Source organism: Ammodytes marinus (assembly GCF_949987685.1).
Source record: "Ammodytes marinus genome assembly, chromosome: 22".
In the NCBI taxonomy this organism is placed as follows: domain Eukaryota; kingdom Metazoa; phylum Chordata; class Actinopteri; order Uranoscopiformes; family Ammodytidae; genus Ammodytes; species Ammodytes marinus.
This window is the reverse complement of record NC_137226.1, coordinates 8,237,428-8,260,191: the sequence shown is the minus strand read 5'-3', so window position 1 is coordinate 8,260,191 and position 22,764 is coordinate 8,237,428. Positions and strand designations below refer to the sequence as shown.

Genomic DNA, 22,764 nt, shown 5'->3' with positions numbered 1-22,764 from the left:
TGTGCGTAAAGGCAATAATAAAGGGCCTAACAGCTGACAAGAGGAACAAAAGAAAACAACGGCTGAGGAAAGAGTCATCACAGCAGGCCTTTAGGCAGCGGTCTAGAAAACCTTTTTGCTTTGCTTCAAGTGTGTCCAAGTCCAAGTGATCAGCAATAAATTACTAACCGACTAGCATTTCTAGTGCCCGACTAGTGATGCAGCGGTGTTTAAATGTTTAACCAACTGGTCATGTGCATCCCTCATTGTGATGTTGTCAGTAGTAGGCTTACATGACCGTAAGACTGTCAGACCTTGTGGTTTTTCCCCCTCTCAGCATATCGTTACCTCTCTTGTCATCTCTGGATGTCACAGGTTTATATCATACCTCATAAAAGCTTGATTGATCGGTCTTGTCCTGCTGTGTGATTTCCCCACATGGTTGTGACATTCATCACATTTATCTTTTTGCTATGGGCTAGAACATAATGTTTTTGACTCAAGCAAACAAATTGCTATACAAAAAGAAGGATAGGGAGGGAATATATCCCTGACCCCAAGATAGTTTTACGCACCCACATTCAAACCTCCGTTGAGATTGGCTGGGATGAAATATGTGGAGCTTTATTTTCCTCCTTTCGACTTTGTGGCGTGTTGATTAGCTAATAAATTATTAAACCTACCTTGCTAAGCAAAAGGCTGATAAGTCTAGATATTGGTAAATCAAAAGTAATCTACTTCTCCAAAGGCCCCTATCTTAGTATCTCCCAGTAGGGGAGAACGGGGTAAGTAGGCACACATTTTACTCTAGTGAGAATTGCTTATCACCTAAACATCTTTCAATAGTCATTCCTACATTACATTGAAGCTTAAGGTGTTGGCTTGAAATGTGTACCCCTCACTTTGTCTATCTTATTGTAATAAAGAAGAAATTAATCATCAAAGAAACCCTTACACATTGTGACAACCAACCCCATCAAGGGGTCAGTTGTCAAACACTATGGGGTTGTTTGTCACAATGTTATCTTAATGGGAATAATCTTAAAAAGAAAAGGCAAGAAAGTAGAACTAAATTTGAAAGTTTAATTGCATTGTCAAGTTGACAAATAGGCCTACATAACTTACTGTAGCCTTGGCAGCTGGTCTAGTTTGGGATGCACTGGGTTGTTTTGATTGTGTTGCCCTTTTTTCTTTTGCATGCTAGCTGCCTTTTCCTGCTCTATTCTTTCCTTCTCTGGGGTGTCAGTGAGGATACAGCTTGACAATTTATTTCGTTATTGGGTTCCTTTTCTGGCTGCAGCCTTGAGATAACATGTGACAACCAACCCCCCAAAAAATGTGACGACCAACCCCAACTTGAATTTCTTGCTAGCATCAAGGCCAACAACCATCAGACAACTAATTAGCTTGCTAACCACAATCTAAACTATAGTTTACCCTTCACACTTTGTATGGGTAACAAGTGTTTTGTTATAAACCAATTGTGTAAAAGCCTAGAAGAAAAATACTGAGGAGCTAAATATTTTCAATTTGACATGAAAAACACAAACAGTCGTCTCACCTCAAATTCAGCAGTCTAACTCCAAGGAAGACTATGTAGGTGACCTCTGATCCCAATTCTGGATATTTACATACCAAAATTTCACAGACAGCGCCTTCTGGTTCCGAGATATAACGATTGTGACAACCAACCCGTGTGACAAATTACCCCGTTCTCCCCTATGAGGCGATTGAAGTTTTGGTTCAGAAGACTTTGTTTGAAATGTTGCAGGTAACAACACCTCTCAAAACAGATTTAAAAGTGGAGTCAGCAATTCTGGAGAGTGCTTGTTGTCAAATCAGTGAATATCACGTCACAAATTGCTACATGTCAGTTCTGTGTGTGTGTGTGTGTGTGTGCGCGCTGTTGTTAATATAAAGCCTAGGCTCTGTAAACTGGTATGTAAACAAATGGGCCCACTGTAGCTTGCAAAATGCCCGTCTACAGAGCCAAGGCTGTGTATTAACAATGGATTTTGATTTCAATGCACACACAGTACTTACACGTGGCGGATCGTGAGGAGATATTCACTGATTTTGACACCAAGTATTTTCCAGAACTGATGACTCCAACAATCAGGAAGTGGAGCTTTCAGTTTTTCCTGCTGCTTTTTCCTAGCTAAGAGTGCTTTTTGTTAAGTTGTCAATGTTGTTTTATTTGTGTTTTGCATGTGTTGCCTTAGTAGTAGTAGTTGTGACAGTTAAGTTGCTTCTAGCCATTCTATATATTTTTTTTCCAGCACTCGCCCACTTCCCCATTTGACATTTCGATGCTCAGAGGACCAGTGGTGCTCTAATAGCCTTGTTACGTAAGTGCTTCTGCACTTAGAGACAAAGAGATAAAATGGGATGAGTTTCTCCGGTAGCAGAGAGGAAGAGGGAAGGAGAGTTGAGAAAGCAGATGAGGTATGAGTGAACTTAAATTGTATCAGTGACCTGGTAAGGGAGACAAATGTCCTAGCTGCTCTCATCTTGACAAAGCCTTTTTACATGTTGGAGTCAAGTACAGTCATTATTATTTAATACAAAACTACTTCATTTATACATGACAAATTGTGGGACTCAACAACATACATTTATTTTCTTTGAGCCATTGTTGCATTGATGTGCCACTGTAACAAGTGTTATTACAAAATACCTTTGTTCACCTTTTAGTCATTTTTCATACTGCTGGTGGTTAATTCAAACACTACCTTGATCCATAAAGTTGAAACGTGTATGTTGCTGCTGAATGCCTCGGTCGTCCATTTTAGTCTTAATAATAGAACAGATTATGCATTCATTAATGAAAGCTTTTTACTTGAGTTGAGAACAAGGCAGAGCAGTTTACAAACTTAATTTCCCTCAGATTTCCCTTGTGGCTTCAGGGCTAAGCGGCCCGAGTCTTAATCGCTTGACTTCCCCCTATCTCCTCAGTACACCTGCCCTCTCACTTCTTGCTGACTGAGGCGTTAGAATAGGAAGAAAAAAATCGATTGATTTTCCCCCCCTTTCTTTTCCTGGTTGTCCATCACTTATGAAACAAAATGTAATGAATAGAAAATTAGCCTGAATAGGCACAATTTGGTTATAGTCCATCATGGGAATTGTTGTGAAGTCTTTCCTACTTAGTCAGCAGGGTTAGCTATTTCATTGCCCTCATTTTTTAACTTTAGGGAAATTGAAACTTTGCTGTCACTAATCGCAAATGATTTACATTACTAAATAAATAGGAAGACATAATTTATAGTCCACATTAATGTTGAAGTGAAAAAGCTTCACTCATTTTAATGCCACTCATACTTTTTTCTTTGCAGGCCCTGGGATTTCTACTGTTAAGTTTTATTGGTTGCAAAAAGACACCAATGTTGTTTTATTGAAAGATGACATTAGTGCTTCAGAATATCATGGACATGTTAACCAAAAGGCCAGTATTGGTTTTCTCTGTTAAAAACAGTGTGTGCCATGATGACCAAGACCAGATATTACTGATTGAGAAATCCACAACGGAGGAATGAAAAAAGATCTGTGTGTGTCCTTCCGAATCAATACAGAGCTCACGGGCCTCCATTGATGTATCTATTTAGGAACAGTGGTGTCTCCTCCAAGGACCTCTCCCACCTCCACATCATTGCTGTAATGGAATCTCAGACCTAATCTAGGATACGGAACATTAACTGGGCCACTTTTCTTCCTCCCCTCCCCTCTATTTGTCTCTTCCAGGTGGAAGTGGAAGTGGAGAGCATGGATAAAGCAGGGAACTTCATTGGCTGGCTGCACATCGAGGGCCTAAATCTGTCGGTGGCGCTGGTCGACAATGCCCTGTCCAAAGTCCACTTTACAGCAGAGCGCAGTGGCTACTACAAAACCTTGGTCTCAGCAGAAGAGGCATGCCGAGACAGGAAAGAGAAGGTAGGTCTTATTTAGATGCGACAAGATGCTGCCACTACTGTACAACCTATTAAACTATAAGGGTTATGACTACACTCCCAACTGATATAAAACTGTCTCCATAAAGCTTACAAGTAGTGAAAGACGCACTGGAATTTATGTAGTCACATTCATCCACCACTCACCTTAATTAAAGGAAGACTTTTAGTGTTGTATTATTTAGAAAAAGTTAAGACACAAGATGCATTTAGCTTTCTCATCCAGTGTGGGCCATGATAGTCATGTTTCTTAGGCACCAGTATGGTTTCAGATCAGGATTTATTTTGGTTCCTGTCACATCCCTGATCCTGTGGTGTCCTAGGCCTGGCTACCTGTCATGTATTGTATATTTCAATCTGTGCTGTATAAAACTAGAAAAAGGCATTACTTTGTTCTCTGGTTCTGGTCCAATCCTTGCATGGTCCCCCGATTGCTGGTTTGACGTGAGCATTGTTCTTATGTTGGTTTATTTTCCTTTTACTGTTATTTTTTTCTTATTGATGGATGGTGTTTTTGATATGTTTTAACTTGCATATGTGACACCAACCTGCCAAAGGGGACTAAGGATGTAGTCACTGTCTATAAGCTTTCATGTTTACACAAGTGTTCACTAATATGCACTGTCCCTATTTTAAAATAGATTAATCAGAAAAAGTACTTATTAGCAGTTAATGAGTAGAGGCAAAGATGCTTGCTGCTACAAAAATGTCGATCATTCGAAACTGAACGTAAACTGCAGTTTGTTGGAATAAGGGAATACAGACACATTGTTCCAGAAGTTGGCAACCATATGGTTCCTTTTGGCAGCACCCAACTCTTCTCTCAACAGCAAATGTAGGGGAGAACGGGGTAAGTAGGCACAATTTTTACTCTAGTGAGAATTGCTTATCACCTAAACATCTTTCAATAGTCATTCCTACATCAAATTGAAGCTTAAGGTGTTGGCTTGAAATGTGTACCCCTCACTTTTTCTATCTTATTGTAATAAAGAAGAAATTAATCATCAAAGACACCCTTACACATTGTGACAAACAACCCCATCAAGGGGTCGGTTGTCAAACACTATGGGGTTGTTTGTCACAATGTTATCTTAATGGGAATAATCTTAAAAATGTCAAGTTGTATGCATTGTCAAGTTCACAAATAGGCCTAGATAACTTACTGTAGCCTTGACAGCTAGTCTAGCTTGGGATGCACTGGGTTGTTTTGATTTTGTTGTCCTTTTTTCTTGTGCATGCTAGCTGCCTTTTCCTGCTCTATTCTCTCCTTCTCTGGGGTGTCAGTGAGGATACAGCTTGACAATTTATTTTGTTATTGGGTTCCTTTTCTGGCTGCAGCCTTGAGATAACATGTGACAACCAACCCCCCAAAAAATTTGACGACCAACCCCAACTTGAATTTCTTGCTAGCATCAAGGCCAACAATCATCTGACAACTAATTAGCTTTCCAACCACAATCTAACCTATAGTTTACCCTTCACACTTTGTATGGGTAACAAGTGTTTTGTTATAAACCAATTCTGTAAAAGCCTAGAAGAAAAATACTGAGGAGCTAAATATTTTCAATTTGACATGAAAAACACAAACAGTCATCTCACCTCAAATTAAGCAGTCTAACTCCAAGGAAGACTATGTAGGTGACCTCTGATCCCAATTCTGGATATTTACATACCAAAATTTCACAGACAGCGCCTTCTGGTTCCGAGATATAACGATTGTGACAACCAACCCGTGTGACAAATTACCCCGTTCTCCCCTACTATTGTCCCTTAAAAACTCCCACACAATGCCCTTGTTAAAGGCAAAGCCCATCCCCCTTATCAGCACCGACAGCCAGTTAGGACAGGTGGTGCCATGACCTTTGGCTTCCATTAATAAAAAACTGAGCTTTTTTTTATCACATTGGAAAGTGTGTATCGGTATTGGGGTAGAGGAGGACACATCAATATATCTAGCATGACACCCCACTCAATCATGTGAAGTAACGGGAAGTCTCCATGTATTAATAGCATGCAGGCAGTACCTAAATAGTTAAAGCGGCTTTAATGTGGAAATGCTCCATGTGGGCTTTGAGAACAGCCACATTTCGGCCGTTATCATTGTAGCTTCCTTTCCTCAATGGGAGTCGTTTGATGGATGGAGGCTTCACTCACACTGATCCTGATCTCGCCCTGCATTTTCATTATGGCGCCACGAGTCACCCCTGCCAGATGCACCAAGTGGCCGGCCAGCTGTCATCCTTGTCCTCTTTCTCTCTATCTCTTTAACTTATTTATTTGACCCTCACTCTCTTTCTCACCCTCCCTTTCTCTTCCATTCTCTCTCTTCCTCTCATTTCTACCTATTTAGGTCCTTTAGGACATACAAATGCCTTTTCTCCCCGCATACATGTGATGTATTGCAGGAGCCAAGAAAAGGGGCTGTGTTCATTTTCCCTTCCTCTGAATTTATCATTTTCACAGCCATTGTGTTTCTACTCATCTTTCTTGCTCTTGGCTTTCCTCTGTTTCTCACATATACTCTCTTCCTTGCCTTTCTTTTGCTTAAAATGGTTAAACAGAAAGTCAAAGATCTAGAGAGTAGTGCCCAGGTGAACCCTTTGTCTGGATTCACACACACACACACACGCACGCACGCACGCACACACACAACAACACATCGTGCCAGTGATGTGAGCTCATGTTCAATCTAACTGCTGCAAGAAGGCACATTCCTGACACCTCTGATGACAATTTACGGATTGGCTTTCACCGCAAGGTCTTGACTTGAGCAAACCTGAGTGCGGACAGGGCGGAGAGGAAAGGCGACAGAATGGGGATTGAGCATAGACCAGACCAACAGTGATTATGCTTGATGTTAGTTTGCCACAGGCACCGGCACACAGGTCCACTACAACCTGATCTGTTTGTGAGTGTGTGTGTGTGTGTGTGTGTGTGTGTGTGTGTGTGTGTGTGTGTGTGTGTGTGTGTGTGTGTGTGTGTGTGTTTGTGTGGAGCATAGGGCAGTCTTGTTGTATGTGTGTGAATGCATAGTATGCAACTTGAAGGCTGATGAGGTGGGACTTGGTGTTCTAATTAACCCATAGAGACCATCTCAAGAAGAGCTGAAAGCTTGGCAGTTTTTCTTTCGGTCTTTCCCTTTTGAAGTGGTAGCTGATCTTTGTCTGTGTGGAGGCTGAGGCTAGGTATAGGGTAGATTGCATCTCCTCCCATCTCCTTCCCTCTCTTCCTCTATTCTCATTGCCGTTTATTGTCCCTACGGCTTGTGATATGGAAGACATCAGTGGTACTGCTGTGTCAGGCGTCCCCACAAGAAAACAAGGTTGTTGTAATGAAGTGGACTCTGAGGGTGTGTGCACACTCATTAAATACTGCGTGGGTGGTCCAGCAGGGACTTAAGACAGAGGTGGGTGGGGGGTTTCTACAGTAACATCCTGAACCAAAACTGCTTAGTTTGTGTGACTTAAGTGAATATGAGTTTTTGCTACAATGAGACCAGTAGGACAAAGTGATTGTGTTCTAAATCAAGATTTCCAACAGATTTTTCTATTTTTTTTTTTTATAAAGGCCAGGACACACCGGCCCGATAATCGCTGTCGTAGAGTTTCGAGGGGACGGAGACACGAATCTGTTTGGTGTGTGCCGTGAAATCGGTCGTCATAGATGTCGTCGGGCTTCTTTTGAGCCGATTGTGTTCAATCGGCGGCGGGCAGTCTTTCAGTTGGAGCAATTTGATTTGTGGAGGGCTAGCGAATCAGTGAAGCCCAGAAGTGAGGCGGGTAGCACAAACAGCTAACAACAGTTGGCCATTGTTTTAATGTGTTTGTTTCGTTCAGCGAGTACTCACATGCATCAACCCTTGTTGACTGCTCGACACCATGCTCGACACTCTCTGCTAAAAATGGTGCTCTTTATGGTCCATAAATATAAATACGTATTTCTATCGATGTTTATGGTCTAGAGAGCCGTCCCATCATTTCCGGCTTCCGTATTTTTTCGGGCCACAACACAGATTAGCGCCGCCTGCTGTTATGGAGACATTACGTCCCGCGCAAGCGCAGGGCGTACGGAAAGTCAGCAGTCAGTTTGGTGTGTTCTTTGCACTTTTTCGGCCGCAACGGGAACACTGGAGCTCCCTGAATCGGCAGTCTCCATTTTCGGGTAGTCGGACTGGTGTGTCCTGGCTTTAAGGGACAGCGCACATTGATAAATATGAGCACCAAAGTTCAACATGTAAATGTGCCAGATTTAGCTATGCAGGCTAATTTTCACCTGTAGTCCCAGGATTTGTGGAAGATCATTTCCCAAAGCTCAGCATGTTTTTGATGTTGTGTATCAGCATCTCTTGGAAAAAAAATATGGAACAATCCCTCACCAAAAACCAATTCCTCCACACATGCTGAAGGCTCAACTTGCAGGTCTTGGCACATCCTTAATATTGTTACACATATTCATAGCTAAGTTATTGTTTACATAATCTCTTTAAAGCAGGTCAGAAGCTATTGTCATGCGATCAGTACTAACATTTACACGTTTCAGCTAAAAGACATACCTGGGACACCGTATAGACTAGTTTCCTGTTGTTTTATCAATGAGTCAATTGTTTACAAGCTGTGCTCATAACCTCTTTTTAAAATGTCTCGCCTGTCTTTGAAAATCCTTCTTGTGTATATTTGGATTCTCCTAAGGGGAGTAAGACAAATTCATGCTTCCCAGGCAATTCTGTAAACAAAGACACTGTGTTATGTCATTGTAATATGGTTCATTGCAGCCATGCATATGATGTTCCAGTATTCCCATGCTGCAGCCCAGAGAAATACATTTGACAAGATAGTAGCAGTTTGGCTCAAAGTGGATTAGGAAGCAGAGATGTCGATGGCAGAGACATTGGCTGCAGCTTTTATTTATGTTCCCCCAAGACTGAACAGGTGTGGTTCGTCATTATGTGGCCGTGCTTCAAGGGACTTTCATTTCTGTCCTTTATCAAATTTAGAAACCAAAAAAAAAAATACTCTGAAATGAAGAGGTGGGTTAATGAAAAGAAAATTAATTTACACTCTTAGAGGCTTTTGTTTCTTCTCTACGCCGGTGCTTTTAACTGTCCGCCAACGTTGAACGATTCTTAGTAATCCATTTCCAGTCAATATGAAGGCCTAAGACTACTTGAAAGAAGACAAAAAAACTAAAAGTTGTACACAAGTAGAGGAACGAAGGACGCCGGTAATTGGAGTGACCCAATTATAAAGAGGTGAATCAACAATCCGCCCCTCAATAATTACTAGAATGTGCTTTCTGTTGAGCAAGGTTTTTTTTGTCGCTGTAATTACCCAACCTTGAAGGGTTGGCATAAGTCTCCGAATGGGAGAAGAGGAAGAGAGGGGAAAAAAGGATATGGGCAACCCCCTGACAAAGATATTTCAGGTTAGGGAACTCTTCCCCTGTCATCACTATACTCAGCCTCTTTCCTTCAATCCTGCTCAGCCCTCTTCACAGACCAGTCTTTCCTTAGACCTCTCATAGTGTTCTCATATCCTTACTCTCATGCTCTTCACTTGTTACCACTCTCTATTTTATTTTGTCTTCGAACTTATCATTTTGAATTCCTTATTTTTAAACGTATTAATGTATTTTCAGATATCCTGTGTCATGCCCTCGTTGCCCTTAGCTGCCTCAACAGTTTTGGACTGTGCAGGCAGTTCCTTCCTTGGCCTTGGCTCTGATCAGAATGACTCGGGCATCTGCATAGCTTGTACCCTTATTTGGGGGGGAAAAATTCCTCTAAAGCATAAAAGGGATCTGGTGCTTCTTTTCCCATATCCATCACATGTCCATCAATTACACTCGTCAAAGCTCTTGAAGCAGCATCGTTTTGACATTAAGCTTGGTGACGTGTCCTTGGCAGATTCTGATTGAAGTACATAATCTTGTTTCAGTTTTCTTTCTTTTTTTGAAAGGGGAGAGCATTGTTGAAGTACAGAGTTGCAAGTCCAGCCGACTTTACTCTCACCTTGCCCAAGGGCCTCTTCACAAGTATATATTAACACCTTTTTGTACTGCAAAGCAAATCATGGCACTTGGATTTTCTGTGATTGGCTGACTAGCTTTGTAAGCATGTCTGAATATATCAATGCATTGCCATTTTTGTCCCTTTATTTCACTTGAGTTGCCTCTGGCTCGCCCTCTCCAGGGTCAAGCAACTTGCCTTGCAAGCTAAGCCGCTCCATAATTAACCAGAAATACCCACACACAACCCACAAGCTATTTACCTTTTTTTGTACTGCTTTCAAAGAGTTTGCAAAAGGTAACGTCTCCCTGTCCTCCCATCTAAGCTGTGTCTTCTCAGCAGTCAGCACATCACACACCTGGCTAAACAGGGGACATGCTGTGGATGAATCAAGATAATTGGGCTTTTAGCAAAGCTAATAGGCTTGTGTCTCTGGCTGACAGAAGTGTACCTTTTAGTGAACTGGTTTCACTCCCAAAGATTATTGGTTTGCATTCTGCCTTGTTCCAATTATAGTATGTCTGTGAAAATCTATATGTTCTTCATTCAGTTAATCTTGTGGAAATGCTTGATTTGTACAGTGACAAACTATTTATGCTAGATGTTCATGCTGATTCTCAGTCTCCTATGAACAGTATATAGAATTACAGTAGCAGCCTAGTTGGGTTTTCAAGGATGACAGGCCCTTTTCTTTTAATGCTATTCTTAGTGCTTTCCCAAGCCCTGAAGGCTTTTTCTTTCCCATTCCATTTTCTTTGGCCTCTGATAGTAAAATAACCTGTGGCAGTCACCAGGCAATATCATGGAACAATGCAGGGGATAAATATTAAAGTACCTCTATGGATCTATGCATCTATGGAGGCTTCAAGTCAAAATCACAAAGTCAATTTGACTCATTCTGTTGCTGACCCTTATCATTATTTCTCCAAAAAATGTATCTTTTAGCTAAATCCCATTGCTGCACCTACAAATATTCCCCTATTAATTTAGCCATGTTGGTGTTATTCTGACGGTCCTCCTACCACAGAGAGATTTTCGGCTAACATGAATTCATTACTTTTCTATCGCAAATTGCATTAGGCCTTATAAAGAATTGAGCCTTAATAGCGTTCTAAGCCAAATGGGATGTTTGCTCCCATATTACCACTCTAGTCATCCCTCTGTTATATCTTTCCCACTTATTGGTTACTGCTGTCAGTGTTCCGTTTTGATTAACAAAAAAAGAAAAAAGGACGTTGCATGGTGTTGACACAAGAGCAACGTCCATGACATGGCCAGTCGCATTAAGTGATATTCAATTAATGACAGTGTGAGATACCTGTCCATTTTAGAGGTAAAAAGAATCATGGCTGAGCAAACAGCTTTGTATGCCCCAGTGAAAATGAATTGGCTCAGCTGTGTTTGAAGAAGTTATTCTTTAAGAACAAACTGCTGATGTCTTAACATTTACCAGACACTTTGGAGATTTCTTTTCGTTTTCTTGTCTAAATCCTTGCTTTTTCCGTGCACAGCACTCGCTCCCCTTTTGGTTGTAATTAGATAATAAAAAAGCTTTACTTAAAGTAGTATAATATATTTGGTTATATTCTGACGGTCACAAGAACGATCTCTGTCCATTGTGAGGCTTTAAATGAGCAAACTTTGAATGAAAGAGAAAGGTGCTTTGTCTGAACATATTGTGCCAACTACTGTGAACCTCTTAAAAATTCTAAACTTGGACTTCTGCTTAAGTCTTTTAGCAAACACACATTATGTGCATCCTACAAACCATGCAAAATGCAGATGAACTGCTGATTCAAGGTAATTAATGTCACAACACCCAACAGGTATTTAGACAACTTATGTACTTACACATGACATGGTTTAATAACACATTTTCCAAATTCATTGATTATAACTGAGTCTTGTTTCTCCCATGACATGGTCTCTGTACGTGATCTTGTTTAAAGGAATGTATATTACATGTGCAGAGGCCCTTTCAAATACTAATGTGAGAATGACATGGTGTCAGAGGCAGCATTTTACTCTGCCATCTCAAAGACGGAGGGCCAGGAGAATCATTATGTCACTGGTGATTTGCATATTTTTGCCCTTTAGGAGATGAGTGGCTAAAACTGTGCCAAAAGTCACAGTATATCACCTCACCCATGGGCAATCTATTTATGCTGGTCGTGCTTGTGTTTCAAATATATCGCCGCCAGTATTACATAGTGCACCATAACAGCAATCACTAGTCAAATAACCGCCAAGGTATTCTTGGCTTCTCTTTAAGAGCAGCATTTTCTCTTTGACTCATTGGAACAAAGTGTTGTAGCTGTGAGTCGCAAGGAATAGGTTAGTACAGTTTGATGACTCATGGTGCAGCAGTCCTCAGCCTCCTGTGGTCAAACTATCTTTCATGTCCAGGTTTTCAGGTACCACGTTTATGTGCTCTCATCAAAACATTTGTTTAGTGGTTATATAGCAGGCCTTAACCCATAATACTACCACCTCTAATGATGACCATGATGATTATTGTAATGCTTAGAAACCAGAGCTTAATATGGCATAACGCCTGTGCAGCACAAGCTAACAGTGTGTCAGAAAATAACTGTTTCAATTTAATGAACAAGCTTAAAGCCCTTCAACTTTTATTGCTACTCTGTGATATCAAAGCAGGGTTATTACTTTGGTTTAATACATTATATTGCAATATCTTACTATGTTATTTATTATTTATTAGTGTAATGATTTGGTAATTCTTTGCAAATTAATTGCTAAATAAATAAAAATATATCGGCAGTATTTAATCAATGTCAGATCACAATCCAATACATTTTAATGATGTCAAAAAGCTTGCCAGCTCCTAGCAACACCATATAAGACAGCAGAACAATAATGAAGCTTTTGTCATAACCTAGCACCTCTCAGATCAGGGGCTCACGAGACCCTATCATGTGCTGGAAATGAATGAATGCATTCAGTGAGAGAACGTTTGGCACCTATTGTCCGCGTGTCAATAAACCATCAAAATGAAGGTTGCAAGGTTTGTTCGCAAGTGTGAGAGGACAGCGAAGATCACAGCATGGGGACATTATTGCCTGGAGGGTGGCCACAATGGGAGAGGTGACCCGTGCGAGACCTCACATCTTTGAGAAAGATGGAGAGGACTGTATAAGCTCTGTAATATCCCACAAATTCCCAGGCATGTGCGTGTGTGTGTGTGACTGCATACGTTTTCATTTTTGTTGTTTTACTATGCCGTCGTACTGTTTATATGCCTTTGCGTGTCTGTGAGTTTACTCATGGCTGCATCTTTCTTCTCAGCATCGTGTGCACAAAATGAGCCACCTACCACACAAAAGCAAAGAGCTGACAGAGGCTTTTTCATATGGCGAAAAAATATTATATAATATGATTCTTAGTGCGCTGTGTAAACACACACACACACACAACTTGGGTGCAGATGGAGGGAGGCACCACATGTGTACACACCATACTCCCACTGTCTCTCTCCTGCTTTCTCAAATACACTTTGAGCATGTGCAAACCAACAGGGCAAACACACACGTACACACATGGACACACACTACGTTGACCCCCCCCATCCCACCACCACTGTAGATGGCAAGCTGGACCCTCAGTGCCCCGAGGCAAAGACGGAAAGACAGAGAAAGAGATCAGTGGACCCAGTGATGTGTGTGTTATGTACACCCCAACCCCCAGTTCTCTCTCTCTCTCTCTCTCTCTCTGTCTCTCGCTCTCTGTCTTCATCCTCCTTTTCCCCAAGTTCCAGGCTGCATATTCAGCGGTCTGTCAGCTCCACTCGCGGTCTTGTGAATAGGCAAACATTATTTCCATCTTTTATCTGCTTGGTTTTCCAGCTGACACACACAGGCTGTGCCATTCGTGCACATGCCGGTCACCTGAGAAGTGACGCATACAAACTCCTTTTGATGAGCAAGTAACTAAAAAACTAGACACACTCAATGAAGCGCGTCCGTCTCAGCAGTCTCACCTTCTTGCATGCTGAATTATATATTCACATGAGTTGCAGGATTACACGCTGACTTTGTAAATGTCATCTGAAAAATGCATCTGGCCACAAGGACATCAGGACAAACCCAAGGAACACACACACACACACACACACACACACACACATACACACACACACACACACACACACACACTCACTCTTAGATGAAATATTCTACTTGATGAAGCATAAAAACAGGAAGTAGGGCCTTTTTGTGTTAAGCCCACATCACTGCTTTGCATAAGGTGCTTTTTACGGTCCACATTTCGTTGTGTTCGTGTCTTTCGTTAAACTTGCATATGGGTGCATGTCCATAATCATACGTTTGTGTTTATATGCAGTATGTCCTTGGCCCTGTGATTTTCCTTCTCTAGTCATGCATGGGATTCTTGGAGGCTCTTAGAAAAGGTCCTCAGGGGGAGGTTTACACAGACACACGCACGCACACACATGCACACACACCTCTCTTGGGAATAAGTGCAGAAGCCACAGGAGGAGATGGAGGGCTGAATAGAGTGAAAGGGGGTGAAACCCTGGTATGATGAGAGAACATAATGTGATATGACACAGTGCGTTGCATTATGGCTGATTAACACATGCTAAGCCCTGCCACCTGTAATAGAAAACAAACCCCCCCAGGTCTACCCCGCTTGCCTTTCTCTATCCCCCCTGCCTTTTTGTATCTTGGGGCTTCCCTTGTTTTTTCTCCTCTGCCCCAATTTCTCCGTCAAGGACATGCACTGAACCGTAGTTGGGCTAGCGGATTATTTGTTCTCCTTTTTTCTCCCCCTGGTTTTTGTCCCTCCTGGGAGTCTGTAAGGAGACACTTTTCCACTTGGCTTGCTGGGGACTGGTTGTGGCCGACTGCTTCCCTACCTCCACTAGAATGGGTGTATGGAATACAGGCAGTGAGCCTTGAATTTTATCAGAGGCATATTTGACCTTAGAGACTGCAGAGCTGTGATTAGTCAGTCGCTGCCAGGGGTATTACCTTGTGCAACGACCATTAATTGAGGAAAGATCTTGGCTGTTTTTTCCCCTAATGTTTAACATATTTATCTGAAACTACTTTTCCTTGAAAACCTTGCCTTTGTAAAATACCCTTGTAAGATATGTATGTTCTCCTGTTCACCCTTCATAAAGATATTAGTTTATATTGCCTTCAAATGCTTGTAAAGGTGTAAAGGATCTAATCGGTTAAGACTATAACTCAAATGCCTGTAGTATTTGTGACATTCCTGTAACCTTGCAGCAATTTGTACAGACAACCCAGCCATGATGTATTGGCCACGTCATTCATGTGAACATCTATTACGGCCCGAAAGCAGTGATGACATTTTCCCCCGCAGATAACTGACATTTATTTATTTTCGGAGTCATCAGGCAGATGCTGTGAAAACATCAATTTCGCACATTTTTCACCCTGCTTCAGGTGTCCTCTCTAATCGTCCTTGTGTAATCGGGACATGGGGGCCAATGTGTGTTTGCACTAAAAATAAGACGCACGCAAGTTATAGTCGTTTGCACACACTTTGACATTTTTTTTTTGGGCCCCTGCTCGGAGCCACACTTAACTCCATTTAATATGGGTCGGCAGAGAAATACCCCTCCCTTACTTTTCCCCTATCTGCTTCGCTGCTTCCCTCGCCTTTCTCTGCTGTCTACTCAAATGCTAAATATTTGTTTCTCGAGGGCAAAATTTAAATGGTATTTCCGCTGGTTGGCAGTTAAGACCTTGCCTAATTTAATGATTTCCAGTTGTATTAGTTAGATCGGACCTTGTTGACATTGCCCTATTGGCCTGTTGTCACCTAAAAAGGGCTCTGACAGGTGCTAGATGCCTCTGCCACCTCAGAACCCGATAAATATGCATAGTTATTTATTATAAAGTTTCTGCTCTCATTCCACTATACTCAGGGTGTTTTCTAGCCTCGTCTAGGTTGAGGCAGATGGGGATAGTCTACACTTAGCCGGAATGGGGATGAAGAAGCTTATAGCCTGTGTGGATGCTAAGACCTCATCAGTTCTCTTTATTACCTGCTCAGACACACATTGGCAGAGCGGTCTTGGTTGGGCAGCCAATTCCACTCCTAAATGCATTTTCTTACTCTTTTTCCTCTGTTCTCTTAATGACTGCTCCCCCAATGCCCCTCATTCTTCTGATTGTCTTTTTTTCTTCAACTCTTTCTTCCTCTCAACATTTTGCTCATGCTCCAGAACCTACACCCTTTCTATTTTGTCATTATCTCGTCTTTAATCCGACCTCTTTCTGTCTCCCTTATTCCCCTCCTCCTTTTTACAATCTCTTACGATCTAAGCTCTGAATCAGGCATCTTATTTATTATTCTCCCCTTACTTCAAATGCTCTGTAAATGCTTTCTCTCTGTGGGGAGAAGTCAAAGAGCATCGATTCATTGACTTAACTTTTTCTTCTACTGTCCTCTGGTCTTTCCAAGGGCACCATCAAAATGTGATTCTCCACAAGGTCACCCACAACTAATTTGGGTTGCTTGAGTTGAAACTGCTAACTGGTTAAAAATGGCCATTGGCCAACCACCATATGTTACCCCACAACCATGTGTTTGTCGTTTTCCTTTATTTGTTTGTGCGTCACACTCTGCCAGCGTCGGCCACATTTCTGCCAACCACAGCTCAAGTTTTATCTGCTCAACTCATATTTTAGGGTCTTAAGTGTTCTCTCGGGGTATCGCGCTGTCAAACAAACAAAAAATATGTTTTCCTGACCCCCAGTTAAGTTACGAAATGCCAGCGCACTGCAGATTCCCATTTTGTACGGTTTGCGGGGAAGGCACTCAACATGTTTGTAAAAACCTGCAGACAATACTAGACCTTAATAGAAAATAGATGGGTCCTTTTTCATGGGCTGTCAACCTTGGAGAACACAGACATGCTGCAAGAGGAATGGAAGCTGGAATACAACGGAGCAGGGAGAGATGTATGGGTGGAAGGATGAAGGATACTGACACGTGTTCATACATCATGTTTTTATCTGCACTTTACCATCTGGCTCATGTAAACATAATTTCATAGGTTATAATTTAAATGGATTCCAACCATCAATATTGCCACACCATAGATCTTGAGAGCTTGTATGTTGCTGTTTCTACGTGTTCCATTTTCTATTCACTATGTTGACTGACCATTAGAGGAGTGGCTGGCCTCTTCCATCTCATCAGTCAAATTAAGAGGAATTGGAAGGGTTTATTAACAGGGCGGGTAAGTTAGCTGATATAACTCTGTGCCTGTCCTCCTCTGATGCCTCTTTTTCACCAACATGACACATTTATTTAGCAAACATCCAGTTTTGAGAGAATCTTCGATGAATTTTTAAGCATCCCCCCAGTCATTTAGGTCAGTCCACTTTTACTGTGTTAAGTCTCTTGGTTTGCTAACCTGCTGAAAAAAAAATCTCAATCTAGAGAATGGGGCCACTCTGCGAGTTTTGCAAGCATGTTTTTGTGCATTTTGCAGTGTCGCTCTCTTCCTCCCTCTTTCATGCCTTGGGGAAAGACAGGCAGTTACATAAGCGGCCTCTCGCCACTGCTGCGCTTCCGATTCCCACTGTTGTACCAGTCTCTCTCTCAGCCCCCTTCTCTTTTTCTGTTACTTTCTCTCTTTTTTCTCACATTTGCTACATTACTTTTCCTTCTCGCTTATTTCTGTTACTTCCACTGCGTGTCAGTAAAAATCTCGGCTAAGCATTTTGCATGCTCCAAATAATTTAACTTGGGGAACAGCTTGTACAGTGGTTAAATATTGACACTTGAGACTGTTGACCTTTTGTCATATAACGATATAGAAAGATACATCAATACCGACATGAAATGAGAAATGTTTTTCCTTTGCAAATAAGTATCAAAATATTAATTTTCAAATTGCCAGCTAACTTGCTGAGCAATGCATTTCTCAAGCCATGTGGCCAATAGGTCAGGCTTGGTAGTTTATTTTTTTCCACATTCCACAATGCTATTAAATTATGAATCTTTCTCAACCATCTAATCTGTACTTTATGTGTTTATTTGATACATTTACAAAACTGAAAAAAATAAAAATAGCTGTTTTAAATTGTAGGGCTGTTATACCTAGTGTATATGTCATGCCTTTGTCACAGCATTAGTTTGGATTTTTGCTCAGGGGGCACGCAGATAACAATGCCAGCCTTAGGTCCCACCTAAAGGATGCCGATTATCTCAGTCGTTTCTGAAATGGTGAAAAGCAGCTATTCACAACTGCAACAACCTCTGAATTGCTTCGACAAATTGTGAGATGCAGGTAGCGATTTAGACACTTCAAGGGGCTTTACCTCTGATGTGATAATATTGCCATCTTTTTCTTCCACTTACTACTCTTACCCTCCCCCCTTCCGTTTCCCTCTCTTACTTCCAGTCTTCCCTCCTGTTTTCGCTTTCCTTCGCTGCTCCTTGCCATTGCCAGAGCCATATTAACCTCGCTGTCACTCTGTGCTATCCTGCATCTCTCCCATTCCCTTAATCCCCACCAGCTATGCTTTCTGCCCTCCTTTTCATCCCTCTATTATTTCTGCTTCGTCTTAAATGGAGATGGAGATAGCATACAGAAGAAAGTGGAAAAACAATGGAATGGAAGGTGTGATCAGAGAGAAAAATTCCCTTCAGTCCTCCGCTGTGTAAGAATGGTAGAGAAAAGACCACCCTGGAAAAATAGTTGTCATAGCAACACTGTGGCAACCCGGGACAAACTAGCCTTTTAATTATAAAGTTGATTAATTGCCTTTTTAATTGCATACTTATACAATGTAACATTGAGGTAGTCCTATTTCTTAATCACTCTAATTTATACACGCTCTTTTCTTTCACTCTGTATTTCTTAAAGCTCTTCTATAATTATTATCAGACGGAGCGTGCTCTCACGGACAATAATCCGCTTGAGTTGCTAAAGATATATTTTATAGAGGAAGGAAGAAAAGAATAAAAAGGGGGCAAAAGGGCTACAATTCTGTGCATTCTTGTTTTGTTTTTAGCCCACTTTCATCTTGCACACTGTTTAGCCAGGTGGGAATATTTATAGAACCCATATTATATTATAGTTACCCCTTTGGCATCAAGGTCATAAGAATGGGTGTTGAAGGTAAATCAACACAGAATGAGTGTGAAGGACGAGGTAAGAGAGGGGAAATCATCTGGCAAATCACACGTACAAATGCAAAATCAGTGCAAGGCGAGAAAAGCTATAATCAAATACAAATCAACAAAAAACTTTTTTAATATGTTCCAGGTTCAACTCTGATCTCTTTGTAGCAGCACCTTCATTCTTTTTGTTTAAGTCAAGGTTATCAAGATACACAATGACACAGTGTTTTGGTTGGCAACATCTTAATTCTTTTTTCTTTCCTCCTGTGTCACCGCCTCTCTGTCTATGCCATTTGAAGATGGAGTGCCTGCATCATGTGCCCTCACACTTGCAGCTGGTCGGCTTTAATTGCATGCTTATTCCCCAGTGCCGCTTTTGTTTTGCTCTGACGACATGTTACTTTGGCTTGATCATCTTTCAATGACCGCAGATACACTCTGTTCTAATGTATATATATATTAAAAAAAAAGGCCCACTCGACATAGAGCTCCATATGCTCGTGTGACTGACCCCAGGGGCGGTGTGTGTGTGTGTCTGTGTGTGTGTGTGTGTGTGTGTGAGTGATCTGTGTGAAATGCCTGATTAATACTCTCAGCCTTCTGCTTTTATTTTAATTGTATACTAGCTGAGAAGGGTGGCACCCACAAGGACATCTGCACAGGTGTAGGTTTGTCTGTGCGCCTATCGCCTCAATTACATATGCACCCACATGTCCTGTTTCCATGGTAACATGCCCCCTTCAGTTCATGCTTACATCCCACCAATATGTCAGTTGCAAGTTAATACTTATTACGTTATTGATTGATATTAATAAGAATGTTTTTACACTTAGTTTCTGCATTTCAATCTCTTTGCTTTTAGCTTGAAACATGATTTGAAATCTGCTCTTATAGGGTTTTGTCTACTAAATTGTCACTAATAACACTTTGACAGAATAGCACCTAGCCAAACGCACATGTCTTAAGTGGATCAATTTGTGCCAATTTAAGGTGTAACAAGTTGCCACCATTATATCCATAGGTCGTTTCATAGCCCGTGTGTGTGCGTGTGCGTGTGTGTGTGTGCGTGTGCGCGGCAGAAGCGAAAGGGGGGACATATTAGCCATGTAAGCCGGGGTTGAGTAGCCCTGCTGCCTGGCTGCCGCCTCTGTGATGGGAGAACATCTGCTTGCTGTGATATGAAGCTAGGGAGTATCTCTTTCTCTCTTCTCCCTCTCTCCTTTGCTTGCTCTCCCGTCTCTGTTATGAATTCCCCAGCTGCTCAGCTCCCTCCCTTCACCTAAAAACCCTGTCCCATGCCACCTGTGCGGTTTTAATGCATAATTTATCTGCTAAGTAACCACATCCGAAAGACTCATCCTTCTCCGGCTTTTTCCCTCTTTCCCTGCGGTGGTCGGCTCAGGATTTCAAAGCGGACACCTATTTTCTAATATTCTTATTTGAAAGGATTAGGTTTGATTGAGTTCTAGTGGTGGGTAGTGTATCCAAGAGTTCAAATCCTCACTGTAGGATCAGCTTGAACCTAGATTTATTTTGTCATTTTAATCTTTTTCCAGTGAAAAATGCCAAACTATAAATTGTATTTTTTTTTTTAGTGCTTCAAACAACTGATTGCAAAGTGCTATGCTATTGCATCATACAGATCAAATTTCTAATATTAAAAAGGATTGTCTCTGGAATTCCTAGTTTGATAGATATAGACTTGATATACTGGTGTTGTGTTATTTTAGTTTGAACAGCTTGTCAAGAGGCTGTTTGCGGCGAACATGTTTTGTTACCATGGCCACGTGTGGCCTTGCAGGCCCATAAGCAGTTGTTCTGTATTAGCCCACAGTGGATGCATCGATGTTGCTACCACATAATAGCTCAACCCTGACCAATTCTTTGCAAGGCCACCAACATGCCTCAACACGCACACATGTAGTGTGTGCTTTGCCTCGTCTATATGTTTTATGATGTAAAGCTGCCATGCATTATATCTGAATGTGAGAACAGTGCGGAAGGAATGAAAAGGAAGCTTGCACACAAACAAAGTCCCCTTTCCTGTAAATCATTTCTCCTTCCACCGCCTCAGCAGCCCCTCATACTTATCCCAACACGACAAGGTGAGGGAACAGGGTTAATGTACCATCAACAAACCCCTCTTAACCTTGGAGACGAGGCTTTTAGAGCCAGGCGATTGCATTGGGTTTATGTATTTTCCCTTTACTGTACAAGATTGATTGGGACGCCCTGCCACCTGTCACTCATCTCATTGTCCAATCAAGATCAATGAAGACCACTCTTTTTCTTCAACATAGAATTTACTCAATTTTATAAGGGGATAGTCAAGAAAACTGAAGTGCTCTAGGGTCTGTTGTGTCACATAGAGTCAATAAACCATAGTGTAGGACCCTGTTAACCAGTCTGTCAGACAAGCTGTAGTGTCTCTTTTAATAGCTGCAGGGATTTACACCAACCTCTGGTCAAATCAGTTACAGATGACGGTCATATTTGTTTGTGACTCTATTTAATAACTAATATATGCACTCAATGGTTGTTAATATATATACACATTGAAATTGTTACATGGAGGACATTCCTATGCACTACCTTCCACCTGTTTATCAAGGGCTAGGTGTAAATATGAATCATTAATGATGACAAAAAATAAGAAGCTGCTCGGCTAAAGGGGATATTTAATTGATCATTTCCTATGTGCAAGATCTATTTGTTTTGTTTTTTGTTTTGTGGATGTTGGTTGAATACATGAGAAGAATGTTTTGCTGCAATAACAGGCTTATGTAATGGCTCTGAAAGTACTTTACCCTTTGGCACCCAAGCATCCAAAATTATGTTTATTTTTAGTAAAATATATTATAATAAACTATGGGTTTATGAAGGGAAGGGATAATTACAGAAGCTGTGATATGGCAGATAACATCTCAATGAAGCAACTGTCTGTCTTGTCGATCATTCTCCGCCGCTAATGGTTTAGTCAATACAGGCATCATCGTCTAGCAATAGGAAATCCAGGGTCGTCCACCTTTCTGACACGATAACCTGTCAAACTCATTAAAATGAATCAATGCAGATTTCTAATGAGTTTTTCCTCACTCTGTATACCACTCAAATTCTTCTCTTGAGCTTTATATGGATAACGTTAGTCCATATTATAACGTAAACGCTACCATACTTAAAATTACAAAGGGGTTTTGTTGAGCTGATGGGCTTAATCAGCTTTTTATTATAACTTACATGAAAAGGTTACTCACTTTAGCTTTACGCTTTTAGATGTGCGCTTCTAAAAAAGGCTAAATGTGAACATGGAGGGACCTAAAGAGAAAAACGTGTCCTCAATTACATTAATTATCCATTCTCTCTTAAAGGGATTCATCAGGATACAATAGGGGCTTAATTGATTTACAAAGTTAACTCATGAATAATATGCTCCTATTTATTCCAATTGTTCGCCAAGTGTGACGATTGGGCGTTGAATTAACAATGGCATTATGTAAAACCCTACGTCTTCACTGTGTTACTGCTTTTACTCAATTCTTAAGATAGTTTGCAACAGCAAATTGTTTAAGAACTACACAGGTTTGTCACGGGTTGTGAGGGCTGACCAACATTGTTCACTGAGGTGTGTTTGAATCAGGGCACCGACATGTGCATGCTGCAGCTGTCAAGTGTGTTATGTGAGTGTGT

General features: G+C 41.3%; 1 protein-coding gene across 1 annotated transcript in view; it reads left to right on the top strand.

Annotated features, from left to right (window-relative positions):
• snd1 (staphylococcal nuclease and tudor domain containing 1) overlaps positions 1–22,764 on the top strand; it is a 176,005-nt gene that overhangs the window by 109,377 nt on the left and 43,864 nt on the right. The window contains exon 17 of the mRNA XM_080050907.1: positions 3,721–3,909. Coding sequence (XP_079907033.1) covers positions 3,721–3,909 — 189 coding nt within the window. The remainder of the gene's footprint in view (positions 1–3,720; positions 3,910–22,764) is intronic.